The following is a 26,797-nucleotide window of genomic DNA, read 5'->3' on the forward strand; positions in this document are numbered from 1 at the left end:
GCTCCACTTGCACCAAAGCTCACCCCTCCACACTCGACGAGTGCTGCGTGGGGCCCTTCTGCTTGTGTGGGCTCGACGCGTTGGCCCGGTCACTTGCCAGCTGGCTTGTGGCCCCTGTGCCGACGAACCTTGAAATACGACTTGCTTTTCTGGTTGCTCCAGATCTGCACCAGCTCCTGTGAAAAGGAGCCCCCACTCTGACCCTCCTGGTTTGAGTGATGAGCAATCTCCCGATTCCGCGTGGATTGCTTTTGCCAAGTGCTGTTTGCTGCAATCTTGAAGCCGACGGTGCTGACGGCGAGAGCCTACGTGGGACAGATCGTGACCTGCTCCTGGACGTCGCAGATGCCCCAGAGCCCACGTGACAGCGGAGAGAAGCCTATTGACAACCGCCTGATTGCGCCGACATTGCCTGGTTCCGTCCTGGTTCCACCCTGGTCACTGCTGAGTGACCCAGACTCTGTCCCCTCTGCTTTCAGGTACTTTTCTACTTCGATCCACCCTTGGATCGCACCGGATACTTCTGCTTCACATCGCCTGCAGCTGCAACAGCTTCAAGCACCAAGAACCTGCGTGTCAGAACCCGACGCCACTTCGACCCTGTGCACCCACGGCCTGTGGGTGAGGTAACATTGCAACGCCAGTGTTCCCACACTGGTACACACCTCTAGGGTCTGTGTCTAAAGTTTTGTGTTCCTAGGTTCAGCGGAAGTATCTTTTAATTCACTTTAACTAACTTTTACGCACCATTGACATTGCATTGGTGGGCGCCGCACTTTCCGTGCTGCACCCGTCTCCTGTGGGCTACTCCCGACTTCAGCATTGCTAGTCCTGACTGCTCCCAGCGAATCTCTAGGCCCTAGGCCTAACCACTGTTCGATAAGTGTTCCTTATACCACTTTTTTAGTATATGGTCTGAGTGGCCACCCGCCCTCATCCATAATTGTGCAACTTTATATGTTTTACTGTGCTTTTGATTTAACGCTTGTGCCCCTTTCCTCATAAAGAGTACTGGGGAGTAATTTAGAAATAAATACATATATTTTTATAATATATACTTGTGTGGTGTCCTTTCATTTGATTACAGGATTGTATGTGGTAAAACAGCTCGCTTAACACGACCACTTAAGTTAAGCCTTTAAGGCTGCTTAGTCCATGCTACCACTAGGATAGCTTGTCTAACAAGGTTGACTTACAACCTGACATCTTTGGGGTTTGTTTGGACTGATACCCAGTGGTTCCAGAATTGGAAACACTACATATCAGGCCAACTTCTCACATTGGTGTGCAGCGGTGCGGATTTGAGCTTGCTGTTTGTTTTACCATTGCAATCTTTACATCAAATTGAAAGATCACATCAAGTACCTTAGGTACATATAAATCAAAAGCTTAGCATATTAAGTTCTACTGAACTTAGTAGTTGTAGATTAAAGGGAGTAGCACACCCTGACTACAACTCACTAGCAAGGTACAGTAGGAAAACACTCAGTGTAGGTAAGTGCATCACTTACACCTCACTAGCAGTCATGTCTGATACAGGTAGAGCCTCAGGCTCTGCTCCTGTAATAGTTGATCCTATAGGGACAACATCCAGATATGACAACCTTAGCCACAAAGACCTGAGTGCCTTGTGCACAGCCAGGGGGCTAAAAAAGGGCAGAGGCCCTACCATTCCTTCCCTAGTAGCTCTCCTAGAAAAGGATGCCCTAGATAAGGTGAGTCAGGCTCCCTTAGAAACAGGTGAAGGGATACACTCCCCTGAGAATGAGAATCTTCCAGAAGATGAAGAGGAAGGCTCAGATTTAGAAGAGCCTGAAGATCAGGATCAGAGGGTGACCCAGGTACAGGTTGCCAGGCTTAACCAGGCCAACCTAGACCTACATGGGAATGGAGAGGGCCAGCACCACTCCAGATCTCATAACCAAATTCTCCCAGGTAACAGGAGGGTGAGATCTCAATCAGGAGACTCTCATCTTTCTAGTGCCTCAAGAGAATCTCAAAGAGGGATGACTCCCTCCCAGAGAAAAGAGCATAGGGCCAGGATGAGGGCTGTCCAACTCCAAATAGAAAGGGAAGAGGTAGCCTTGGCTCAAGCTAAACTTGCTTTAGCAAGAGAAAGAAAATTGTGTGGCTTAGATGCCACTGGTGGCAGCAAAATTCCTAAAGAGAAACCCAGGTCCTATGATAGTAGAAACCTGACAAAGATTGTGCCCCCCTATCAGGAAGGGGAAGACATCCACAAATGGATGACTGCTCTGGAGAGAGCCTGCATGGTACAGCAGGTTCCTGAGGAACAGTGGGCAGCAATCTTATGGTACTCCTTTTCAGAGAAAGGGAGAGATAGGCTCCTCACTGTCAGACATGAGGATGCCAGCAATTACAAAGTCCTGAAGAGTGTTCTAATAGATGGGTTTGGCTTAACCACTGAACAGTACAGGTTAAAGTTCAGAGACACCCAGAAGACACAGACTCAGGACTGGACTGATTTTGTTGATTGTGCAACTAAGGCTCTGGAGGGTTGGCTAAATGGCAGCAAAGTACATGACTTCACAGGATTGTATAATTTGATTATGAGGGAGCAGATCCTAAGTAATTGTCAGAACCAGCTCTTACACCAGCACCTGGTGGACTCAGATTTGACCTCTCCCCAAGAATTGGGAAAGAGGGCAGATAAGTGGGTCAGAACCAGGATTAGGCCTAAGAATCAGGACAATAACCAGAAGAAGGAGTCTACCAAGCCTCAAGATAAGGGTGGGGATAAAAGTAAAGAAAAGACTTCCCCAGGGCCCCAAAACTCCAAGAATGGGGGTGGGTCCCAAGACACTTCATCCACAGAGAAAAAGCCTTATTGTCATGCCTGTAAACAGGTTGGGCATTACAAAACAGACAGCTGTTGTCCCAAGAATGGCAATAAAGAAAACATACCTCCAAAGCCAGCTCCAACACCTCCTGTTACTGTCAGCAGTAATACCCCAGGAAGTGGGAGCACACCCAGGAATCTGGGTGGGTTTACTTTTGGAGCCCAGGAGGACCCTGGCCTATCCAGGTCCCCATCCCCAAATGATCTTGTCTATGAGACTGGCATGGGGTTTGCCAACTTCTCTGTTTGCCCAAATACCTTGAGCAAATATAGACAAGAACCCACCATCAATGGTTTGAAAGTTGAAGCTTTTAGAGACACAGGGGCTAGCATCACCATGGTGGCTGACTGTATAGTCCCCTCTAAGCAACTTTTACCAGGTGCCACATACCAGGTAACAAACATTGATGGCATCCAAACAAATCATCCCATGGCAGTAGTAAGTCTCAGCTGGGGAGGTGTCATTGGCCCAAAGAGAGTGGCAGTGTCCCCAAACTTGCCTGTAGACTGTCTACTGGGTAATGATTTGGAAATCTCAGCCTGGGCTGAGGTTGAACAGGAAATCCATTCTACAATGGTAAATTCCAATGGAAAGGTTAGTGGGGCTGTACTGGCTATAGCCCCAATCCAAGATGTCCTCCCTGAAAAGGTTGGTAGGGCTGAGCAACTCTCTGCCCCATCTTTAACAGAAGCTCTTCCAAAACAGAATAGCAAAGCTGTTATGATAACAGCAGAAACCCAAACTGAGTCTCCTCCTGAAAAGGTTGGTGGGGCTGTGATGGCCACAGCCCAAACTCAAACAGATATGTGTGTTGTGAAGCCTGAAATGATGGATCACTCCACCCAAACTGAGAGCATGGAGGAGGAAGAGAAATCTCCCCCTCACCAGACTGTAGGACAGGATCAGCCTCCTCAGGGAACTGATCTTACCCCTGATGAAGGAACTGCCCCAGAGGTTGTTAGGCCTGGCCTGACAGAGCCTCTGATGGCAGTGGACCCTTCTCAGGTGGGATCCAGTCTGGAGCAGGTAACCTGCCCCTCTCTACCTTGCCTCAGTCAGCCCAGGGCTGCAGAGGACAAGAAGGACAGTGAGACCCAGAGGGCCCCCTGTCAAATAAAGCACCCCCATCAACAGATTAGGGGCACCAAAACTAGTAGGCCTAGTAAGGTGAAAACTTTAAAAACTCCTGAGGGAGCCCCCTTAAACACAGTTAGGGACCTCCCACAGATGGATTCTGTTGGGCACAGCCAAACCTGGGACCCAAAGGGCCCAAACCTGAACTGTCCCTCCAGCAAGCCAAACAGAGGGACCCAGCCTCCAGCTTTAGGTAGCCAGAGGTTGACCTTGAGAGCTCAGTGCAACTCAGTTGAAGAAAGAAAGGCACACATGGTGGAAGATAATTGGAGGAAGTTGAGCCCAAAAATAGTGGAGCCTCACTTCAATACTCCATATCCAAACCAGCCTTTAACTTTGCATAAACACACCCAAGGTAGTGATTCCCTATGGTGGAGACCCTCTAATACCCCTAGGGTGAGGGACTGCTTAGTGGACCATGAGACAGGGGGTACCCATGCTAGTGCAGGTACTTCCTTATATGGCCACTCAGGCAATATAGGCTTACCTGGCCAAGGATAGCCTTATCTCCTTTCGTTTGGGGGGGGGGGGTTGTGTAGGAAGGTGGCTACCTGACTATGGTTACCCCAGATTTTTTGCCTTGTGTTTAGCTGGTTTTCGACTTAGTTGGCCTGGTTCCCTGCGAAACAGGGCCCCAGGCTATCTGCTCTCTCTGTAAAATGGATTCCATGTACCCTAGGTACATAACTAGATTGGCTTGGGTCACCTTATCAGCCCCTGTAGAGAGCACTATAGGTGCCCAGGGCATAGGTGCATCCAAGGCCTACCAGGGGCTGCAGCATATCTTTTGCCACCCCTGGCTGGTTCTTAAATTGACACAACTGGCTGATCACTCAGCTGGGGCAAGTGGGTGTAATCACCCCTTGCTTAGATGTAGTATACCTATATCTAAACCTATATCTGAACACATATATAGCCTGTAAGCCACTCCTATGGAAGGCCTCATCAATCCTGGAGGCAGAGTGCGTGGTTTTATGTGAGATGGAGCTCTGGCATGAGCTGAGCCTGTCTGCAGCTGTCGGGAACAACTCCCTAAGCTGATCCGGGATAATGCCATACCATATACTCTTAAGCGCCTTATAATCCTCGCGGTTATATAGCAACTTTGGTTTGGCTTTATCAAAACATGTTGTGTAAGGTGTCATACGAATTGGAATACTACCCCCTCGCCAGTTCTGGCGACGGGGGTAGCATTCCACCCCTCTAGAGGGGACGACATGTTACTTTTGCTAAAACGCGGTTGATTTTTAAAAGAGCCTCAGATCCACAAAATGGATGCTTCTGCCACAGACACATGTCTGACCTCCTGCTGCTGACCGAAACTCCGCAGAGGAGGCCTGGTCAAAGGATTTCCTGTCACAGGGAGGTGTGACACCACCCCAGACAGGAGATAGTGGATTGTAGCAGGGAGGTTTGAATGAAACCAGACAGTGCCTGGGGAGCACAAGGCTTCCCCTTGCATAATCCGGTCAAACCGGTCCTGGGGCAGCCCAGCCCCAGCTCCAGTGAGACCTGGACAAAGGAAAGGGGGTGTAACCACCCCCCTTCCTGGTCCCACCCATAGGGGAGGGACCTAGCAGGAGATCCACCCCTCAGATTGGAATAAGAGGGGGAGCAGTGCCAATGCAACTCAGATCATCCTGAAGAAACATAAGAAACGAATTCTGGACCCTTCGACTTTCTACACGACGTTAGAAGACTGAAGAATCTCCCTTGTGGTCAAGGAGTGACCACCCTGTGCAAACAGGTACCATCCAGCCCTCGACCCTTGCTTTGTTGCAGTTCCCGCCGGAACTCGAGCAACAGAGATTGACGAGATCAAGCTTGCCTGCCTTCTACCTGCCCGATCCACAGTCCCTGCAGAGCTGAGACCCGTGGAGGCGACCGGAAGCGTGGGGCACGCCATCTTGAAAAGGCCACGAGACGCTGACCGTGCAGCCCACGAGTGATCCTCGAAGCTGTGCACCGGGGGTTGAGAAGCCCCAGCCCCGAGCTCCACTTGCACCAAAGCTCACCCCTCCACACTCGACGAGTGCTGCGTGGGGCCCTTCTGCTTGTGTGGGCTTGACGCGTTGGCCCGGTCACTTGCCAGCTGGCTTGTGGCCCCTGTGCCGACGAACCTTGAAATACGACTAGCTTTTCTGGTTGCTCCAGATCTGCACCAGCTCCTGTGAAAAGGAGCCCCCACTCTGACCCTCCTGGTTCGAGTGATAAGCAATCTCCCGGTTCTGCGTGGATTGCTTTTGCCAAGTGCTGTTTGCTGCAATCTTGAAGCCGACGGTGCTGACGGCGAGAGCCTATGTGGGACAGATCGTGACCTGCTCCTGGACATCGCAGATGCCCCAGAGCCCACGTGACAGCGGAGAGAAGCCTATCGACAACCGCCTGATTGCGCCCGACATTGCCTGGTTCCGTCCTGGTTCCACCCTGGTCACTGCTGAGTGACCCAGACTCTGTCCCCTCTGCTTTCAGGTACTTTTCTACTTCGATCCACCCTTGGATCGCACCGGACACTTCTGCTTCACATCGCCTGCAGCTGCAACAGCTTCAAGCACCAAGAACCTGCGTGTCAGAACCCGACGCCACTTCGACCCTGTGCACCCACGGCCTGTGGGTGAGGTAACATTGCAACGCCGGTGTTCCCACACTGGTACACACCTCTAGGGTCTGTGTCTAAAGTTTTGTGTTCCTAGGTTCAGCGGAAGTATCTTTTAATTCACTTTAACTAACTTTTACGCACCATTGACATTGCATTGGTGCGCGCCGCACTTTCCGTGCTGCACCCGTCTCCTGTGGGCTACTCCCGACTTCAGCATTGCTAGTCCTGACTGCTCCCAGCGAATCTCTAGGCCCTAGGCCTAACCACTGTTCGATAAGTGTTCCTTATACCACTTTTTTAGTATATGGTCTGAGTGGCCACCCGCCCTCATCCATAATTGTGCAACTTTATATGTTTTACTGTGCTTTTGATTTAACGCTTGTGCCCCTTTCCTCATAAAGAGTACTGGGGAGTAATTTAGAAATAAATACATATATTTTTATAATATATACTTGTGTGGTGTCCTTTCATTTGATTACAGGATTGTATGTGGTAAAAAAGCTCGCTTAACACGACCTCTTAAGTTAAGCCTTTAAGGCTGCTTAGTCCATGCTACCACTAGGATAGCTTGTCTAACAAGGTTGACTTACAACCTGACATCTTTGGGGTTTGTTTGGACTGATACCCAGTGGTTCCAGAATTGGAAACACTACATATCAGGCCAACTTCTCACATCTCTCGAGAAGTCTCCATGTTAGGATCTCACACCTTTTAAGTAGACTGCACTCTCTCTCTCTTTCTCTTTCTCTCTCTGTCTCTATCTTGCTCTTCTACTCCCTTTCTCTCTGTCTCTATATGTCTCTCTTTCACTCACATGCTTAATTTCAGGATCTCTCACCACTGGTGGGGGCACGCTGGCAGGTTCTCACACCTTCAGCTTATTTTTTCAAGCCAGCCTTGTGTCAATCTGGACTTTAGGTTGGGTGGTTATGGAGGGAGTGTGTGGATACATCAGTGTACATGATGTTACTATAGCATAGTCAATGGTGCATCACATTAATTTACAGTGTTCCATACCCAAAAGCAGCAAATATGCTGCAAGTGCACTCATGCCAATTTTTTGCCTGTTATTACATTTTCACAATATGTGAGCCTGAGGTTGTTACTGAACCGGGGTTTTCAACATAGTCCTGCATTTTTTGTGCAACTCTACACTCTAACCAATCAAAGCGTGAAATGTGCCGCCTGCTCGGACTTTGTTCAGACTAAGCACTTTGCAATACCTCAGCTCGCTGTATCCGAAAAAACTAGCTCTCCCACAATGTGCATCTGTGCTTTAGGATGAAAACACGTCTGCAATAATAGCAAACCTTTTCAATTTACAAACAAAATGGTTCTACATGGCCTGAAAAAGGAAAAAAAAATGGTAAACCAGGCCCTTCACAAAAAAAACAACCAAACAGATGACAGGTGAGAAAGGGCACATTTTAAATTAAAAAATTCAAATGAAGCCTACAAGAACATCGAACTGACTTATTATTATCTGTGAAATCTGTTGTCATAACAAACCATTTACATTAGATCGGCCGAATAATATTATCATTCGAGCAGCGTGATGTCGTTGACCCCTGACCCCCGTCTTCCGAGAGAGCATGGCCAACTGGCCCATTATGACGATATAATTTGCTACAGCTGATTATAAATGTATTTATGCACGTGAAAAGGACAGTCAGTGACTAGGATGCGATTAAGTTAATTGGAACAATCAATTAAACATCCGACTAAAAGGGCCTCTAAACGCCTCGTGGAGGTCTGCTTGTGTAGCCTGCCCTGTCCTACTGGACACCACAGGGCAAGAGGTGAAACAGCCCTACAAAAACCTGTTATTCCTGAGGAAACCTGCCTGCCTACGAATGCAATCACATCACAACCATGGCCACCTGGGACGCAAACGCTGCACCGATGATAAAAAAAAGCATATCTATTTTCTGTTTACATTTCACTTTGGAAATCATTTTTCATTTACTCTAGGTCTGCCTTCATTACTTGTTACTATTTTTAGACTCTCCTGTGTCTAAGAAACAGCTGAACTGACAAGTCCAGTGGAAAGACAGCCAGGGGATGGGAGACAGTTAGAACGAGGGCAGCAGAGTGAGACAAAGAATAGGAGAATGACGGGGGAGAGAGGGAGGAAGAGAAAGCGAGTGATGGGGAGAGTCACAGGGGAAAAAACGAGCAAGAAAAGAACAGGTCATGAAAGACAAAGAGAGGAAACAGAAGGGACGTTTGACAAGATGAAGAGGGAAAAGGGGGTACGGAGGTACGAATGAGAAAGAGAAAGGGAGAAGGTGAAATCCAGTAGCGAAGGAGAAAGATGAGGTGCAGAAAGAAGGAGAATGGGGATAAGATGACGAGAAAGGGGAGGAGAGAAAGATGGGTGGGGAATGGGAATAGAAGATAGGACAAAAGAGAGAAGGAGAACGAGGGTGTAAATTAAATTGGAAGAGAATGAAAGGAAAAAGAAAAAAGAGAAAGGGGAGAGAAGAGAAGAATAAGAGGGTGCAAACCAAAGAGAAAGAACGCAGTATAGGTAAAAGACGAATATTAGTCCAGAAGTAGAAAGTGAGTAGAAGCAGAAAGTAGGAAGGAGATGCAGTAAGAAAATAGTAGAACAAGAGGACAAAAGAATGTAAAACGGGTAGAGAGAAAGAAAGAGAGGGGACAAGAAGTAGAAAAGAGGACAAATGAGTAGAAATGAAGGTGAAACAGGGGAAAGAGGCATAGGGAGTAGGATAATGGACTAAAAACAAGGAAAAGGACAAAGAGAAGGAGAACAAGAGGGAAAGAGAACAAGATGAGGGTGTAACAAAGAAATTGGAGCAGAAAGAGAGAAAGAAGTAAGGAAAGGGAACACAAAAGAGAGGGTAAGAGAAAGAGAAGGAGAACAAGAGGGAAAGAGAACAAGATGAGGGTGTAACAAAGAAATTGGAGCAGAAAGAGAGAAAGAAGTAAGGAAAGGGAACACAAAAGAGAGGGTAAGAGAAAGAAGGTGGAAGAGACACATAAAGGAAAGGAAAATGAAGATAAAGCAAAGGAAGACAATGACATTTGGTAATGAAATAGAGAAGAGAAGTAGGAAAGGGGGCGAGAGAGGGGCTAAAGGTAGAAGGAGAGAAAGGAGGAAAAGGGAGATTACAATATGATTAAGGTAAGAGGGAAAGGGGTGAATAATAGTGGTTGGGAGAAGGCATTAAGTAAAAAGTTGAAAAGGGAAACTAAATTGAAAAAAGAAAGAGAAGGAGGGAGAAGGTTGAAAAGGGATATGAGGTAGTAGACGAAAAAGAGAATAGAGAGAGGAGGAAGTGAAAGAGGAAGACAGGGAAAGAGAGAGAGCAGCATCCAAAAAGAGAAAGAACACGAGGAAAAGCGTTGGGCAAAGAGGGGAAAAAGTGAATGGGAGAGGAGAAAAGAATGAGACATGGAGAAGAGAGAAATAGAAGTGGTGAAATAATAAATTCAAAAAGAAGGAAGGATGTAAAAATAGATAAAGAAGTAGAGGACAATTGTTAAAGAGAAAGATTCACAAAATAAGAAAGGGGAAGACAAGCGATGGAGAAAGGAAAGGGAATAAAGAAGATGAGAGATGGGATTACAAACAGATAAGAAGGGAACGCAGTGGCTTTAATTTTGACCTTGTGAATTGGTTGTATTTTCACATTTGACATTTACTTTGCTACATCTGATTACTGATTTCCCCCATTTGCACAGCTTAAATTCAGAGTACGCCAGAAATCGTTAATAAAACATTTTTTATGATTGTCATGAATGTCCAGAGATGGATATTTTTTTAAAGTAAGTCCCTAGCTCTTCCTTCTTTTTCTATGAAGAAAAAATATAAAACGACCATCATGCAACACTCCAGCTTTGCATCTCACAGTTCCTTTAGAGCATTGCATGACGTGTGGAGGAGCATCAGTTTGTGGGAGATCGTGACGTAGGGGCTGTAATATTTGCTACTTGTAACTATTGCGTGGAGTGCCCTGTGAAATGAAAACACCGGTTCCTTTCGCCTCCTTGTGACACTACTTACCTCACACTATCAAGCTGATGTTGCTTCTGTGTTTACAGTGTGAACTGATTACTCAGTCCCAAGGTACGAGGCTTTATGTCCATGATTTTAAAGACAACAGAAGCTGTTTACTGCTCTTCAACTTCTAGTTGAGATCGTTAGAGTTTTTACTTTGTACTACGAGTGAGCGTTGAGTCACATGCAACAGGGAATGCCCGTTAGTTTTATTTCTTTTTTCCTAGCTTGAATTTAGTTGTGAGCACAAACTAGGCCTTGGTACCAAAGACACACAAGAGTAGGGTTTCAGCATTTTCCGTTTGCACATGCGCAGAGTGACCCGTGAACTCTCTTAATCCATGGGCAGGCTTGATTAAGATGTACCACCAACGTGAATCCATCTGCCTGAGTTACTACACACCAGGCAGCCGCCAGCACAACATAAATCAGAACAGATTTCCAATTCTCCAACCTGGCGCAACCTTACGGTAATATCCAATAGTACTTAAAGACCTTCTGTATAAAAAGGAATTTTCATTAGTTCGCTAAACGGTCTGGCACTGATATGGGCAATATTAGACCTGACCGCTTTAGGATGCTCGTCCCCCAAACGTTTTGCCTTCTTCATCCTGTTTTGATGAAATTCTTTTTTGTTGCCTTTAGTACTCTGTGCACTTTCTCGCTGCTAACCAGTGCTAAAGTGCTTATGCTCACTACTTTAAACATGGTAAAATAGGCTTACACCCAATTGGTACATTTAATTTACTTATAAGTCTCTAGTAAAGTGGTACTACATGTACCCAGGGCCTGTAAATTAAATGCTACTATTAGGCCTGCAGCACTTATTGTGCCACCCACTTAATTAGCTCTGTTAAAACATGTCTCAGGCCTCCCATTGGAGCCTGTGTGCAGTCTTTTTAAAGTGCCATTTAGACCTGCACCCATAGGCTAGGCCCAAAACAGAACTTAGGTCAGGGTGCAATGAATTAAAAAAGTTAGACATGCACTTTTAAGTTTAACGTGCTGGTAGGGAAAACTCCTAAATTCCTTTGCACTATGGCATGGTCTGCATCTCCCATAGAATAACATTGGGTTAGGTTATAACATTTAATAAGTCATAACTGCTATAATGTTTACACTCAGATTGTAATTTAAAACCCCTTTTAATGGTAAAGTCTGATTTTAAGTCAAAATTCTGAAAAAATGCAACTTTTACAAAGTTGCTATTTTCTTGTTCTAACCATTTGGTATCTCCAGCCTGTATCCTGAGTCACATGACAAGGTTCAGTTGATAGTTGGCCTTTGTATATTTGCCCCAGACAGTGACACAAAGGGGGACTAGATGTTGGCTGGATCGGCCAGCCTGCCAGGATGGGAGATACAGAGCTGTGCATAGCCCCACTTACATTTCAACGGAGCTGCCTCAGCACACTCACAAAGGACTTCACATGAGCATAGCCTTTTGTAACCCCAGATATCCTGGGACCAAAACAGTGAGGAAGGAAATTCCAGATTACTTTGTGGAGAAAACTCCAGAAGTTTCTTCCATTTCCAAACTGGCACCTGATATAAAATAGGACCCTCTGACCCACTACTCAGTACACTCCATTGAAGAACTCAATTTGTTTTTTCAATTGTTGACCAGGTAACACCAGTTGTATGACAAATAGGTGTAGCTCCATGCAGCTAGATTCAGAGACACGGATGGCAAAACATTTATTTTTGCAAATTCATTGGCTTTGGAAGAAGATTAAATTAAGATTTGTGCTGATGTGTTCCTTTGACTTTAACGTGATGTCTTTTTGGTGATGTTTAAGTCTATACTGCTGTTCCTCTGTATGAAACGTGGCCTTGGACCCATCCCTCTTACTGCAGACCTCAATTACTCATAATGGTTTCCCTTTGCAAGGCCCACGGATGGAGCATGTGTGAAAGAAAAAAAATATGTCCCAAAAGTAAAAACTGTCAATCAAGAGATGTATTGATCTATTGGTTTTCGGACATTAAAAACATCTTGTTTTACAGAATCCACAGTCCTAATTAAGGTATCTCTGAGGTGTTAAATAATCTGTAACACGTAACAATTTACTGCATACTGTTTGAGAAAATCCAATAAATAAAATTAAAAAAATAAATAAATCTGTAACACATTCAATAGTATATACTAGTTTAGCAGACAGGAATCCCTTACTGACAAGGACTCTGGGAAGCAGGAGTCTCTGTGGTTTATTTATTTATTTATTTTGAAAGTTTTATATAGCGCGAACAAGATCTTCGCAGATATCAGAGCGCTTTACAGAGGGGGGAGCATGTATACGCAGATACATCAGTCATGTTAAAGGTACATTGAGGTGATAACATAAAACAATCAATAGGTAATTTCAGAATCGAAATAACAATACAAAGTGTTCGACAAGTAGTACAGATGAGTATCAAGTCTTTGTAGTTTATCTCCAGTAGTGGTTCAAGTGTATTTAGCCATGAGGATCGCTTTTACTTCTTTCTTGAAAAGTATAGTAGAGGTGATGAGCCTGGTTTCAGGGGGGAGCGAGTTCCAAATCCTGGGAGCCATTCCTGAGAAGGAGCGTTTATAGGTTTTTGCCTTGCGGAATCTTTTAGGCTTTAGCAAAAGATTATTTGTACCTCTAGTGTTTCTGGAACCTCCTGAAATCGTCAGCTTCTGAGCAAGGTATGTAGGTGAGCTCAGGTGGACAGCCTTGTGCGTCAGACAAGCGATTTTCAGGTGTATTCTGGCTTCAAACGGCAGCCAATTCAGGGATTTGAAGTCAGGGGAAATGTGTGAGTGTTTTTTTGATCCAGTGATAAGTCTCGCTGCGGCGTTTAGAGAGACTCTGATGGGTGCCGTAGTGGCTTGGGGGAGACCGCAGAGGGCGGTACTGCCGTATTCTATTCGAGGTATGACTAGCGATTGTACCGCAGTTTGGAAGTCTTTGGTTGGAAGGAAAGGTTTAAGTTTCCTAAGGGTGTTGATTTGGTAGTTCGCTCCCTTAGTTGCTTTGTTGATGTGTTCCTGCATGCTGAGATTGGTGTCAAGTGTTATGCCCAAAGATTTCGCTGAGTCCACGATGGTGGGTTGGACATTGAGTGCCGTTAGGTCTTTAAGCCACATTTGTGCGGTAGTGCTCTTCGCGGGTGGTGAGATCAGAAGGAACTCTGTTTTAAGGGCATTGAGTTTCAGATGATTGGCGGCCAACCACGATTGGGTGCTTCTGATCGTTGAGTTCAAGAGCGTGATGTCTTTGGGTGATTGTAATTTGAGATAGAGTTGAGTGTCGTCAGCATACATGTGGAAGTGTACATTGGATTCTTGCAGCAAGGTGGTGAGAGGTTCCATAACTAGGTTGAACAAGGTTGGGGATAGGGAGGATCCTTGTGGTACGCCTAGCGATACAGGTCTTGGTGCAGACATCAAGTTGTTGCTCTTGAATTTCTGCGACCTGTTATGCAAAAAGGACGTGAACCATTTGAGCACAGTTCCAGATAGGCCCATTCTCGTGTTTAGTAGTTCGATTAAGCTCTCATGTTTGACAGTGTCAAATGCAGAGGAGAGATCAAGGAGGATGAGGAGGCAAGTATCGTTATGATCTAGGATTTGGAGGGCGTCGTCGATTATGTGAGTCATAGCAGTTTCAGTACTGTGATTTGCTCGGAAGCCTGATTGATGAGAGTTGAGGAGATCAAACTGAGTAATGTGTTTGGTTAATTGTGTTTGTGCGCATTTTTCCAGCAGTTTGGCAAGAGTCGGAATGTTGGTAATGGGACGGTAGTTGTTTAGGTCAGAGGGGTCAGCTGTAGGTTTCTTTAGCAAAGGTGTGACTTGACCAACTTTGAGGGAGTCGGGAATGATCCCTTGTTGAAGGGAGCTGTTAATGATTTTGGTCCAGAGTGGAAGGAGCGACGGGGTAAGGACTTTGACAGCGTTGGCAGGAAGGGGGTCCGTGAGGTGATTGGATGGTTTCAGAGTGCTGAGCAGTTTGCCAATTTCTTCCTCCGTGTAGGTGAGAAAGGTTGACCAGGTGGCATTGTTTTTTGGTGTCGTGGGTGCTATGCGGTGGGGTTTGGGATAGAGGCTTGCGTCTATGAGGAGGTCATTCTTTATGTTGTCAGTTTTTTGGTTAAAGAAGGAGGCGAAGTCCTCACAGGAGGGAGCTTCGCAAACAGTGTTGAGATGTTGGGGTTGTTCTTTGGATTGTGTTCGGATAAGCTCAAACAGCTTTCTCGGACGATTTTTGGCTTGGTCAAGCTGACGGCTGAAGAAGTCTGATTTTGATCGTTTTATTTTCCTGAAGTAGGCGTTTCTCCTTTTCTTCAGGTTTTTTAGGTTCAGTGCGGAGGGAGCTGATCTCCAGGTGCGCTCTGCCATTCGCATGGCGCGTCTATCGTCATTGAGACTCCCGTCGTACCAGGGATTGGACATTTTTGTGGTGGCTTTTTTTAGTTGCAAGGGTGCGACTTCATTAATTATTGAGGTCATAGTGTTAAGATAGTGATCAGTCAAGGATTGGACATCTTTAACGCCAGCAGGAGGAAGTAGTAAGTTGCAGCTTTTGGGGGGCAGAGAGTTTGAGATTAGCTTTTTCATGTCTCTTTTCCAGACTTTGGGCCTGGCGGGTTGAACGGGGTTAAATTTAACTTTTTCATTGATGAAGAATGTGATGGTATGATGGTCCGACCAATCACAGGGATGGATTGATTCGAGTTTGATAGTGGCCTCTTTGGAGATGATGAGGTCGAGGATAGAGCCTTTCTTGTGTGTTGGAACGTTGCAAATTTGAGTGAGGTCAAGGGCGTTAAGGAAGTTCTTCAGACCTTTTACCACCGCATCATTATGATCGTTCCAGTGGAGGTTGAAGTCACCAAGGTATATTTGTGTGAGTTGTCGCCCGGAGTTGGCTGAGATCATGTCCATGATTTGTTGGGAGAAGGTAAGGTTGTCACCGGGTGGGTGGTAAATGCCGTGCAGAGTGCAGATCGGTTTGTCCTCACTGTGAATATCTAGGCAGATATATTCACAGGAAGTTGGGGAGGGTAGGGAAGGGGAAGTTACTTTCAAGACAGAGAGGTTGCTCCTGTATATACATGCGATTCCGCCACCTTTTTTATTGCCAGACCTGTCAAGTCTAGTGATGTGGTAGTTGGGGGGGACCAGAATGTCCATTATAGGTGTAGAAGATTCTGTTAACCATGTTTCAGTCATGATGATTAAGTCAAGATCCCATTTTAGGATGAGATCGGCGATAGCGGCGGAGTGTCTAACGGCTGATCTGCAGTTGAGGAGAGTGCATTTGAGACGGGGTGTGTCGAGGGTGGAAGGGTGTTCTAGAGCGAGGGGGACTTTACTCAGGTTACTATGGATAGCGATTCTGTTGTTCAGCGTGGGGGGTCTAAGGGGATTAGATTGAATCGTGGGAATGGCAGTGAGAGTGTCGGGTGTGTTGCTATGGGGGGTTGGGTCATAGGAGCGGAGGAGGGTGAGTGTGTCTAGGTCCGAGAGAGGGTTGCAGGAGCGATGGGGGCGGTTTTCACGATTGTGAACAGGGATTGAGGTCCAGTGCGGTGGTGGTCGAGTGCGAGAGTTCGCCGCCCGGATGGAGGACCAGTTGGGAGCGGAGATGATGGAGGAGGCGCGTGCGTGGTGTCTGGGATGTGTGCTGAGTATTTGTTTGATGATGTGGACGTCCTGTTTGATCTGGTGGAGGGTGTTGGGTGAGGGGTGACTGGAGCGTGATAGACAGAGTAGTTGTTGTTTGATGATGTCCATGTCTTCTTTGAGCTGGAGGAGAGAGGCCGTAATGTGATCCCCTGTGGGAAATGTGTTGGAGGTGGGGATGGAAGGCTCGGTCGTGGGTGACAAAGGGGAGAGGTTGGTAGTGTGGATGAGAGTATTGGTGGTAGGCGTGGAGTGTAGGGTGGAGGATGGGCGTTTATTAGTGGTGAGGGGGGTGGAGGTTGGGTAGTGGGGGGTGAGACTGGGGGGCGTAGTGGGATTGTAGATGGTACTTTTTTGAAAGGGTGGAGTAGAGTTGATGGAGGTGGTGTGTTCTGTGTGATTGGTTAATGGGTGGAGGTGGGGGCTGAGAATGGGGGGGGATAAAGGGTGGGGATTGCATTTGTGTGTGTCAGTTCGATGTTGATCGAGGTTAGACTGGTTGCGGGTGGGAGCTGTGGTATCAGGGGTGTGAGGAATGAGAGGAACGGGGATGGGGGCTGGTGTGTGGGGGGAAGGGGTGGGGTAGTTGTTGTAAGCGGGGGCGAGATCTATGTCTGTGCTTGAGGGATGTGAGGTAGCTACGGTAGGTGGGTGAGTGACAAAGGTACCGTGAGTAAATGGGTGGTGCATGTCGTTTTGGGTGGGAGCTGTGGTGTCAAGGGTGGGGAAGGGGATGAGGGCTGGTGTGTGAGGGGAAGGGGTGGTGAGGTTGGTGTATGAGGGGGATTGAACTGTGTCTGTGCTCGACGGGAGTGAGGTAGTTACGGTAGGTGAATGAGTGACTAGGGTGTCAGGCGTCAAGGAGAGGTGCAAGTCGTTTTGGGGCTGGGCTAGGTTAGAATGAATGTGGTTTGAGGCTGTGGTGTCAGGGGTGACAGGAATGGGTGAGGTATGAGAGGCTGACCAGGTGAGGTTATAGGGGGGGGAGGGTGTGCCGTTAGAATGTGTGGGTGAGGGATCTATGTCTGTAAGTGTGGAGTGAGAGGTAGCTACATTAGGTGGGTGAATGTCTAGAGTGCCGGGGGTGGAGGGAAGGTGCGTGCCGTTTTGGGGTTGAGCTAGGTTAGGAGGGTTGTGATTGTGGGCTCTGGATTCAGGGGTGATGTGCCTGAGGGTGCTATGAGTGGGGGGCTGATGACTGGCGAGGTGTTGTTTGAACGTGGGGAACAGGTTGTCTAGTAGTTCCAGGTTCTTGTCTGTGGATTGAATTAGGATAATCCCGTTATTGTAAATAGTGATGGTTGTTCTGCCCGGGAAGAGTTGGGAAGGAGTGATGGTGAGTTTTTGGCCATGCGCGAAATTCCTGGAGGTGGAGACGGTGAGTAAGGTGCGGAACGTGTTTCTCCATTGGGCTCTGCGTGTGGTGTGGAAGATAATATCAATGTTCAGTGAACCATTGACTGGTGAGAAGTAGGTGTCTGCACAAGGCGTTTCAGGGTGGGACCTCAGGAAGTTGTGTTTAAAGCGTTTAGCGGCTTTTTTAGTGAGTGAGGGTGGGTACTTGATTCTATATGTGTCATTGCCGATGGGTTCCATGATGGGAGGACAGACTAGGATGGTGTAGTGTAGGGGGGAAGGGTGCACTGTCCCAAACAGTTGCGTGGGCCTAAAGTGACACTAGTGAGTGCACAATAATGCTATACGCAGTATCCAAAGTATACAAAGGCAGACAATAGTAGTGATATAGTGGGAAGTGACACTAGTGAGCTGGCACAGTATTTGAGGTAGTAATCGGTACATACAAGATTAACTGACATTAGTGAACTGCCAGGGTATTTGAGGTAGTAATCGGTGCCAAATCTGTGTGGGGTATTCGACAGTACATTTTTAACCAAGTGCAGAACAAGTATCAATATAATACTGACAAAAATACTAGCAGTTAACACTGTGCAAACCATAAAAGTATCTAATCTAGGTAACACTAGTGAGTAGTCAAAAATATGTAAGGTACAAAATACTAGAATATAACACTGTGCAAACCATAACATATATAATCTAGGTGTCACTAGTGAGTAGTCAAAAATATGTAAGGTACAAAATACTAGAATATAACACTGTGCAAACCATAACAAATATAATCTAGGTGACAGTAGTGAGTAGTCTAAATCTAAAATATGTAAGGTACAGGAGTCAGTGACAGAATACCATTGCACACATAATTATGAGAACCAACAAGTGACATTAGTGCGCAGCAGCGAGAAATGTATGAGGCATAAAATATGAAAATATGAAAATATGAAAAGTAGAACTGAGAAAAAATTCACACACAGATAAAATGACAGAGATTAAATGACACAGCATATGAAAATATGAAAAATATAGCTGAGAAAATACACACACAGATAGAATGACAGAGATTAACTGACACAGCAAGTGGCATTAGCGAGCAGCAAAGGAAAGAAAGAATATATGAGGTAGTAAGCGGTGCATTACCGGTGAAAATAAAGTGGGATGTGCAAGATACAGTTAGGGTTATAGAATATAGAATATAGTGCTACTGTACGAGGCAATAATATGGGTAGCAATCGATGCAGAAAGTGATGCGTGCAGGATACAAAAGTGAGGTGTGTTGGCTACAATCAGGAATATAATAATAAATATCACTGTGAAAAAGCAGACTATCTAAATCCGGCGTAAGAAACGTCCAGCTGTGTCATTGTACAGAAGTAGTCTGAGAGGCCTTAGGTCTTTAGGTCGATGGTAGGAATGACTAGTCCATGATGGTCTCCCCAGGATAGACAAACTAAGATGGCCGAACTGATAGGGGGAGGTAGAAATAGAAATAGAAATAGTGGTCCTTTGTCTGTTGTTGTTGCTCTGGGCTCAGAGCAGGACCATTTCCCTTTCTATTCAAGGCAGGCACTGCTCATAGCTTGCTGGGAGTGAAAGTGGGGGAGTTGCAGAAACATTCCTTTAAAATCGACCTCTGTGACCAGACAATAAAAAAAACAGGTTTGCCTATGTACATGTAGTAAGGACCAACACAGTAGTTGAGTAGAAGCAGGATTTATTGTAGGAACAGGCAGCTACGACCACACTTGTCCACAGCCAGCATACAACTGACTCGCAGTATAACATTCTAGAATTAGTGGCATCCAGTTACCTGGAGACAGGTAACCTAGATACCACAGTACAGAAAAATAACTAAAGACCACTACCTCCAATGATGAATTGCCTTGTTGCTGAAAATGCAAATACATTGGTGGAACCCTGCTGAGGACGACATTCTGATTCTATATTTTGTGTCTATGACGCTCGGATTCTTGCATTGTTGTCCGTTGTCTATGTCTATGTGCGTGTCCGGGAGTCTGGAGTGTCTGCCAGCAGGGACAGTGTTCAGAAGTGGAGGAAGCGCCGAGAGCTGGGCAGCGGTGAGGCAGGCTAAAGTGTGACAGACTTTAACTGCTGTGCTCAGATCCCCGTATCTTGCTGCTGCCTCCTTATTCCTGCCCTCACCTTGATCACCCGTAGGGTTGACAGCATGAAGGTGACCTTTGATCTCGAGGAGGAGTGCTTGAAGGACTCTCCCCGTTTCAGAGCCGCTTTGAAGGAAGTTGAGGGTGAGGTGACGGAACTGGAAGTGAAACTTGATAAGCTTGTTCAGTTATGTATTGGCATGATTGACGCTGGCAAGGCCTTTTGTGCTGCCAACAAGCAATTTATGAATGGCATTCGGGACCTCGCACAGTATAGAAGCAAGGATGTGCTGATTGAGTCTAGCTTGACGAAGTTTTCAGACGGCCTCCAAGAAGTGATCAATTATCACACAATCCTGTTTGACCAAGCTCAGAGATCCATCAAAACACAGCTCCAGATATTTATTAAGGATGATCTTCGAAAATTCAAAGATGCAAAGAAGCAGTTTGATAAGGTCAGTGAAGAAAAAGAAAACGCACTAGTTAAAAATGCCCGAGTTAAAAGAACAAAACTGCACGAGGTGGAGGAAGCAACAAACATCTTAATCGCAAAACGAAAACGCTTCCGGCACATAGCTTTGGACAACGTCCTCCAAATCAATGCTCTTCAGTCAAAGCAGAGGTCTGAAATTTTAAAATCGATGTTATCCTTCATGTACGCACATCTAGGCTTCTTCCACCTGGGCTTTGATCTCTTCAGTGAACTTGAACCTGTCATGAAAGAGCTTGGTTCACAGTTGGATCGGCTTGTTGTGAATGCAGCAAAAGAGAAGAGGGACATGGAACAAAAGCATTCCACTATTCAGCAAAAGGATTTCACTGATGATGATCTCAGACTTGAAGACAATGTTGATGAGGCTAATGGCATTGTAATGGAAGGATATCTCTTTAAAAGGACCAGTAATACCTTTAAAACTTGGAACAGGCCCTGGTTCTCAATACAAAACAACCAACTGGCATATCAAAAAAAAATGAAGGATAGCCCCACAGTGGTTGTCGAAGATTTACGGCTCTGCACAGTTAAACACCGTGAAGACATAGCAAGACGCTTCTGCTTTGAAGTAGTCTCACCAACAAAGAGCTGTATGCTACAGGCAGACTCAGAAAAGCTGCGACAGGCATGGGTTAAAGCTGTCCAAACAAGTATTGCTACAGCATATAGTGAAAAGAGTGATGAGACGGAGAAGCTGGATAAGACATCTTCACCTTCCACAGGAAGTCTGGACTCTGGCAGCGAGGTGAAAGAGGAATTATTTGAAGGTGCAAGTATTGCTACAGCATATAGTGAAAAGAGTGATGAGACGGAGAAGCTGGATAAGACATCTTCACCTTCCACAGGAAGTCTGGACTCAGGCAGCGAGGTGAAAGAGGAATTATTTGAAGGTGCAAGTATTGCTACAGCATATAGTGAAAAGAGTGATGAGACGGAGAAGCTGGATAAGACATCTTCACCTTCCACAGGAAGTCTGGACTCAGGCAGCGAGGTGAAAGAGGAATTATTTGAAGGTGCAAGTATTGCTACAGCATATAGTGAAAAGAGTGATGAGACGGAGAAGCTAGATAAGACATCTTCACCTTCCACAGGAAGTCTGGACTCTGGCAGCGAGGTGAAAGAGGAATTATTTGAAGGCGCAAGTATTGCTACAGCATATAGTGAAAAGAGTGATGAGACAGAGAAGCTGGATAAGACATCTTCACCTTCCACAGGAAGTCTGGACTCAGGCAGCGAGGTGAAAGAGGAATTATTTGAAGGTGCAAGTATTGCTACAGCATATAGTGAAAAGAGTGATGAGACGGAGAAGCTGGATAAGACATCTTCACCTTCCACAGGAAGTCTGGACTCAGGCAGCGAGGTGAAAGAGGAATTATTTGAAGGTGCAAGTATTGCTACAGCCTATAGTGAAAAGAGTGATGAAACGGAGAAGCTGGATAAGACATCTTCACCTTCCACAGGAAGTCTGGACTCTGGCAGCGAGGTGAAAGAGGAATTATTTGAAGGTGCAAGTATTGCTACAGCATATAGTGAAAAGAGTGATGATACAGAGAAGCTGGATAAGACATCTTCACCTTCCACAGGAAGTCTGGACTCTGGCAGCGAGGTGAAAGAGGAATTATTTGAAGGTGCAAGTATTGCTACAGCATATAGTGAAAAGAGTGATGAGACGGAGAAGCTGGATAAGACATCTTCATCTTCCACAGGAAGTCTGGACTCATGCAGCGAGGTGAAAGAGGAATTATTTGAAGGTGCAAGTATTGCTACAGCATATAGTGAAAAGAGTGATGAGACAGAGAAGCTGGATAAGACATCTTCATCTTCCACAGGAAGTCTGGACTCAGGCAGCGAGGTGAAAGAGGAATTATTTGAAGGTGCAAGTATTGCTACAGCATATAGTGAAAAGAGTGATGAGACGGAGAAGCTGGATAAGACATCTTCACCTTCCACAGGAAGTCTGGACTCAGGCAGCGAGGTGAAAGAGGAATTATTTGACGGTGCAAGTATTGCTACAGCATATAGTGAAAAGAGTGATGAGACGGAGAGGCTGGATAAGACATCTTCATCTTCCACAGGAAGTCTGGACTCTGGCAGCGAGGTGAAAGAGGAATTATTTGAAGGTGAAAGTGCATTACAGCTGATTCAGTGTATTGCTGGAAACTCTGTCTGCTGCGATTGTGGTCTGGCGGATCCGCAGTGGGCCAGCATCAACCTTGGAATCATCCTGTGCATTGAGTGTGCTGAGATTCACAGGAGTCTTGGTGTGCACTTTTCAAAAGTAAGGTCATTAACTTTAGATACATGGGAGCCTGAATTACTAATGCTGATGCTTGAACTGGGAAATCAAGTTATTAATCAAATATATGAAGCTAAATTGAAAACCCTTGGAGTGAAGAAGCCAGACAAGGAAAGTCCAAGACTGGAAAAGGAGGAATATATCAGAGCAAAGTACGTGGAAAAGAGGTTTGTGAATCAGGACTGCGTTGCTTCACACCTTCTTGATGGACAGAAAAGGCCTTATTCTCAGTGCAAGAACGAAGACCCCAAAAGTTCTGAGGAGTCACTGGCTTCACAGGATCACTTCTCAACATCTTCCAGAAGTTCAGTGGAAAGCAACAACAGTGAAATCCACTTCAGTTCAGATGGCAGGCGAGAACTTCTTGCATCTACTGTCTCCTCAAACAGTTTGTATGAACCAGTCCTAGAGGTCGAGAAGCGAGATTTTTCAGTATTTCAGGATTCGGAAAAGTTTCATCCAGGGCTGCACCTTTATCGAGCTGCGTATGAGGAAAGCCTTCCTGATATGGCAGAAGCATTAGCACATGGCGCAGATGTTAACTGGGTGAATGCAGAGGAAAACAACGCAACACCACTCATTCAGGCTGTGCATGGGGGTTTTTTGGTCGCCTGTGAGTTCCTGCTGCAGAATGGCGCCAATGTTAATCACATGGATCTGTGTGGCAGAGGACCCCTGCATCATGCAACTGTTTTAGGGCACACTGGGCAAGTCTGCTTATTTCTGAAGCGTTGGGCAAATCAGCACGCCATAGATGAAGAAGGAAAAGACCCCTTGACTATTGCAGTTGAAGCTGCAAATACTGACATTGCGACACTGTTGCGAGGGGCAAGAATGAATGAGGAGATGCGGGATAAGACATCTTCACCTTCCACAGGAAGTCTGGACTCTGGCAGCGAGGTGAAAGAGAAATTATTTGAAGGTGCAAGTATTGCTACAGCATATAGTGAAAAGAGTGATGAGACGGAGAAGCTGGATAAGACATCTTCACCTTCCACAGGAAGTCTGGACTCTGGCAGCGAGGTGAAAGAGGAATTATTTGAAGGTGCAAGTATTGCTACAGCATATAGTGAAAAGAGTGATGAGACAGAGAAGCTGGATAAGACATCTTCACCTTCCACAGGAAGTCTGGACTCAGGCAGCGAGGTGAAAGAGGAATTATTTGAAGGTGCAAGTATTGCTACAGCATATAGTGAAAAGAGTGATGAGACTGAGAAGCTGGATAAGACATCTTCACCTTCCACAGGAAGTCTGGACTCTGGCAGCGAGGTGAAAGAGGAATTATTTGAAGGTGCAAGTATTGCTACAGCATATAGTAAAAAGAGTGATGAGACGGAGAAGCTGGATAAGACATCTTCACCTTCTACAGGAAGTCTGGACTCTGGCAGAGAGGTGAAAGAGGAATTATTTGAAGGTGCAAGTATTGCTACAGCATATAGTGAAAAGAGTGATGAGACGGAGAAGCTGGATAAGACATCTTCACCTTCCACAGGAAGTCTGGACTCTGGCAGCGAGGTGAAAGAGGAATTATTTGAAGGTGCAAGTATTGCTACAGCATATAGGGAAAAGAGTGATGAGACGGAGAAGCTGGATAAGACATCTTCACCTTCCACAGGAAGTCTGGACTCTGGCAGCGAGGTGAAAGAGGAATTATTTGAAGGTGCAAGTATTGCTACAGCATATAGTGAAAAGAGTGATGAGACGGAGAAGCTGGATAAGACATCTTCACCTTCCACAGGAAGTCTGGACTCAGGCAGCGAGGTGAAAGAGGAATTATTTGAAGGTGCAAGTATTGCTACAGCATATAGTGAAAAGAGTGATGAGACAGAGAAGCTGGATAAGACATCTTCACCTTCCACAGGAAGTCTGGACTCAGGCAGCGAGGTGAAAGAGGAATTATTTGAAGGTGCAAGTATTGCTACAGCATATAGTGAAAAGAGTGATGAGACTGAGAAGCTGGATAAGACATCTTCACCTTCCACAGGAAGTCTGGACTCTGGCAGCGAGGTGAAAGAGGAATTATTTGAAGGTGCAAGTATTGCTACAGCATATAGTAAAAAGAGTGATGAGACGGAGAAGCTGGATAAGACATCTTCACCTTCTACAGGAAGTCTGGACTCTGGCAGAGAGGTGAAAGAGGAATTATTTGAAGGTGCAAGTATTGCTACAGCATATAGTGAAAAGAGTGATGAGACGGAGAGGCTGGATAAGACATCTTCACCTTCCACAGGAAGTCTGGACTCTGGCAGCGAGGTGAAAGAGGAATTATTTGAAGGTGAAAGTGCATTACAGCTGATTCAGTGTATTGCTGGAAACTCTGTCTGCTGCGATTGTGGTCTGGCGGATCCGCAGTGGGCCAGCATCAGCCTTGGAATCATCCTGTGCATTGAGTGTGCTGGGATTCACAGGAGTCTTGGTGTGCACTTTTCAAAAGTAAGCTCATTAACTTTAGATACATGGGAGCCTGAATTACTAATGCTGATGCTTGAACTGGGAAATCAAGTTATTAATCAAATATATGACGCTAAATTGAAAACCCTTGGAGTGAAGAAGCCAGACAAGGAAAGTCCAAGACTGGAAAAGGAGGAATATATCAGAGCAAAGTACGTGGAAAAGAGGTTTGTGAATCAGGACTGCGTTGCTTCACACCCTCTTGATGGACAGAAAAGGCCTTATTCTCAGTGCAAGAACGAAGACCCCAGTAGTTCTGAGGAGTCACTGGCATCACAGGATCACTTCTCAACATCTTCCAGAAGTTCAGTGGAAAGCAACAACAGTGGAATCCACTTCAGTTCAGATGGCATGCGAGAACTTCTTCCATCTACTGTCTCCTCAAACAGTTTGTATGAACCAGTCCTAGAGGTCGAGAAGCGAGATTCTTCAGTATTTCAGGATTCGGAAAAGTTTCATCCAGGGCTGCACCTTTATCGAGCTGCGTATGAGGAAAGCCTTCCTGATATGGCAGAAGCATTAGCACATGGCGCAGATGTTAACTGGGTGAATGCAGAGGAAAACAACGCAACACCACTCATTCAGGCTGTGCATGGGGGTTTTTTGGCCGCCTGTGAGTTCCTGCTGCAGAATGGCGCCAATGTTAATCACATGGATCTGTGTGGCAGAGGACCCCTGCATTATGCAACTGTTTTAGGGCACACTGGGCAAGTCTGCTTATTTCTGAAGCGTTGGGCAAATCAGCACGCCATAGATGAAGAAGGAAAAGACCCCTTGACTATTGCAGTTGAAGCTGCAAATACTGACATTGTAACATTGTTGCGAGGGGCAAGAATGAATGAGGAGATGCGGGAATCTGAAGGACTATATGGACAGCCAGGTGACGAGACCTACCAAGACATACTCCATGATTTTTCACACATGGCATCCAATAATCCTGAGAAATTAAACCGTTTCCAGCCGTCCGACACCCCAAAGTCTTGAGTGATGTGGAGGAGAAAAAAGTACCCTTGTCCCTACCCACATCTGGTGCTTCTGGAAGTAAAGTGCCTGGTCCCTGGCTCATTGCCTGACTTGGGAACATTAGTTTAAGTACCGAACAGTCTGGGACCTCCTACAGCATTTGATTGACACAATACATCTAGGGCTTTTATATGCAGAAAGACACCACAGTGCACCAGGAATTATAAATACCTCAGCCACCAGTCTAAAAAGTACTCCTTTGCTTTAAATGTATCAAGTTTCCACATGTCCTGACTGTCCATGTATTTCGCCTTGTGGTACCTCGGGGGAAGGATAAACAGATTTTAAGGTTTATCATTGTAAATCCTAAGTGATGCAGATGCCATGCTACGTAGTGTATGTCAATTCTGGCGCCTGTTTTCCATGTAAAAAAACCCCAGTACATGTTTAAAAAATGGTTACACTTTCATTCTAGAGGGCAGCTTTTGAATATCTAATTGTAGTTTTCATGTCCTAGTCAACAATGACTAGTTTGCCATTTCAATTTCTTATCTTCAATAATGGAGATATCAGTTTTAAAAGATACATTTGGCACATGGTTAAATGGGCCCATGTAGCATTCTTGTTTATAAAGTTATTGACAATTTTTAAAAAGTCTTTAATATTATGAATGGTATGCAAAGTACGAGGTTTTCAGAATCCTTGCTAGCACCTTACTTGGATATACTGAAGGTAATTCTTGGAGCCAAAGCAGGAAATTGCTAGGTGCATGTGTATGCAAATAGTGCAAATTCAATTGAGTAACTTATCATGTGCCCATAAGTTCCAGTACATCTGTACATTTCTC

General features: G+C 45.6%; 1 protein-coding gene across 2 annotated transcripts; it reads left to right on the forward strand.

Moving 5' to 3' along the window:
• Positions 1-19,812: 19,812 nt before the first annotated feature.
• On the forward strand, positions 19,813-25,971 carry LOC147748253 (arf-GAP with coiled-coil, ANK repeat and PH domain-containing protein 2-like). Of its 2 annotated transcripts, none has more exons than XM_086936400.1 (2): positions 19,813-20,985; positions 24,790-25,971. In XM_086936400.1, exons 1-2 carry the CDS (start codon positions 19,813-19,815, stop codon positions 25,969-25,971), a joined length of 2,355 nt encoding a protein of 784 aa, XP_086792526.1. The 2 variants fall into 2 exon arrangements, with proteins under 2 accessions (XP_086792526.1, XP_086792527.1); XM_086936401.1 differs by having other exon boundaries at positions 19,813-20,968; positions 24,779-25,971.
• The last annotated feature ends 826 nt before the right edge of the window (positions 25,972-26,797 follow it).

The sequence above is a fragment of the Lissotriton vulgaris genome, chromosome 1_1, assembly GCF_964263255.1.
Source record: "Lissotriton vulgaris chromosome 1_1, aLisVul1.2, whole genome shotgun sequence".
Lineage (NCBI taxonomy): Eukaryota > Metazoa > Chordata > Amphibia > Caudata > Salamandridae > Lissotriton > Lissotriton vulgaris.